This window comes from Antrostomus carolinensis, unplaced genomic scaffold (assembly GCF_000700745.2).
Source record: "Antrostomus carolinensis isolate BGI_N321 unplaced genomic scaffold, ASM70074v2 scaffold38051, whole genome shotgun sequence".
NCBI classification, from domain to species: Eukaryota; Metazoa; Chordata; class Aves; order Caprimulgiformes; family Caprimulgidae; genus Antrostomus; species Antrostomus carolinensis.
In genome coordinates, this window is record NW_010296920.1 from 2,225 (window position 1) to 2,464 (window position 240).

Below are 240 nucleotides of genomic sequence, written 5' to 3' on the forward strand. Positions count from 1 at the left end.
CCGAGGGGGGGCTGCAGGTTTCCCCCCGGGAAACAAGCAGAGTCTGGAGCCGGGCAGGGAGATGTGGGGCTGCTCGGGAGTCACAGGACTTGCTGATCACGCATCCCTCGTGCTCTGGCCTTGTTCCCACAGGGATGAGTTCAACATCCAAGTCCTGCATGCCTTCGTGGAGCTGCACGAGTTCACTGACCTCAACCTCGTGCAGGCGCTGCGGTGAGCGAAGGGGCTGGGACCTGAGCC

General features: G+C 63.3%; 1 protein-coding gene across 1 annotated transcript in view; it reads left to right on the forward strand.

The window, feature by feature from the left end:
* The window catches only part of LOC104533072 (cytohesin-1), a gene marked incomplete at its 3' end in the record, with an annotated part of 1,540 nt that overhangs the window by 614 nt on the left and 686 nt on the right, over positions 1-240 (forward strand). The window contains exon 3 of the mRNA XM_010178437.1: positions 133-213. Coding sequence (XP_010176739.1) covers positions 133-213 — 81 coding nt within the window. The remainder of the gene's footprint in view (positions 1-132; positions 214-240) is intronic.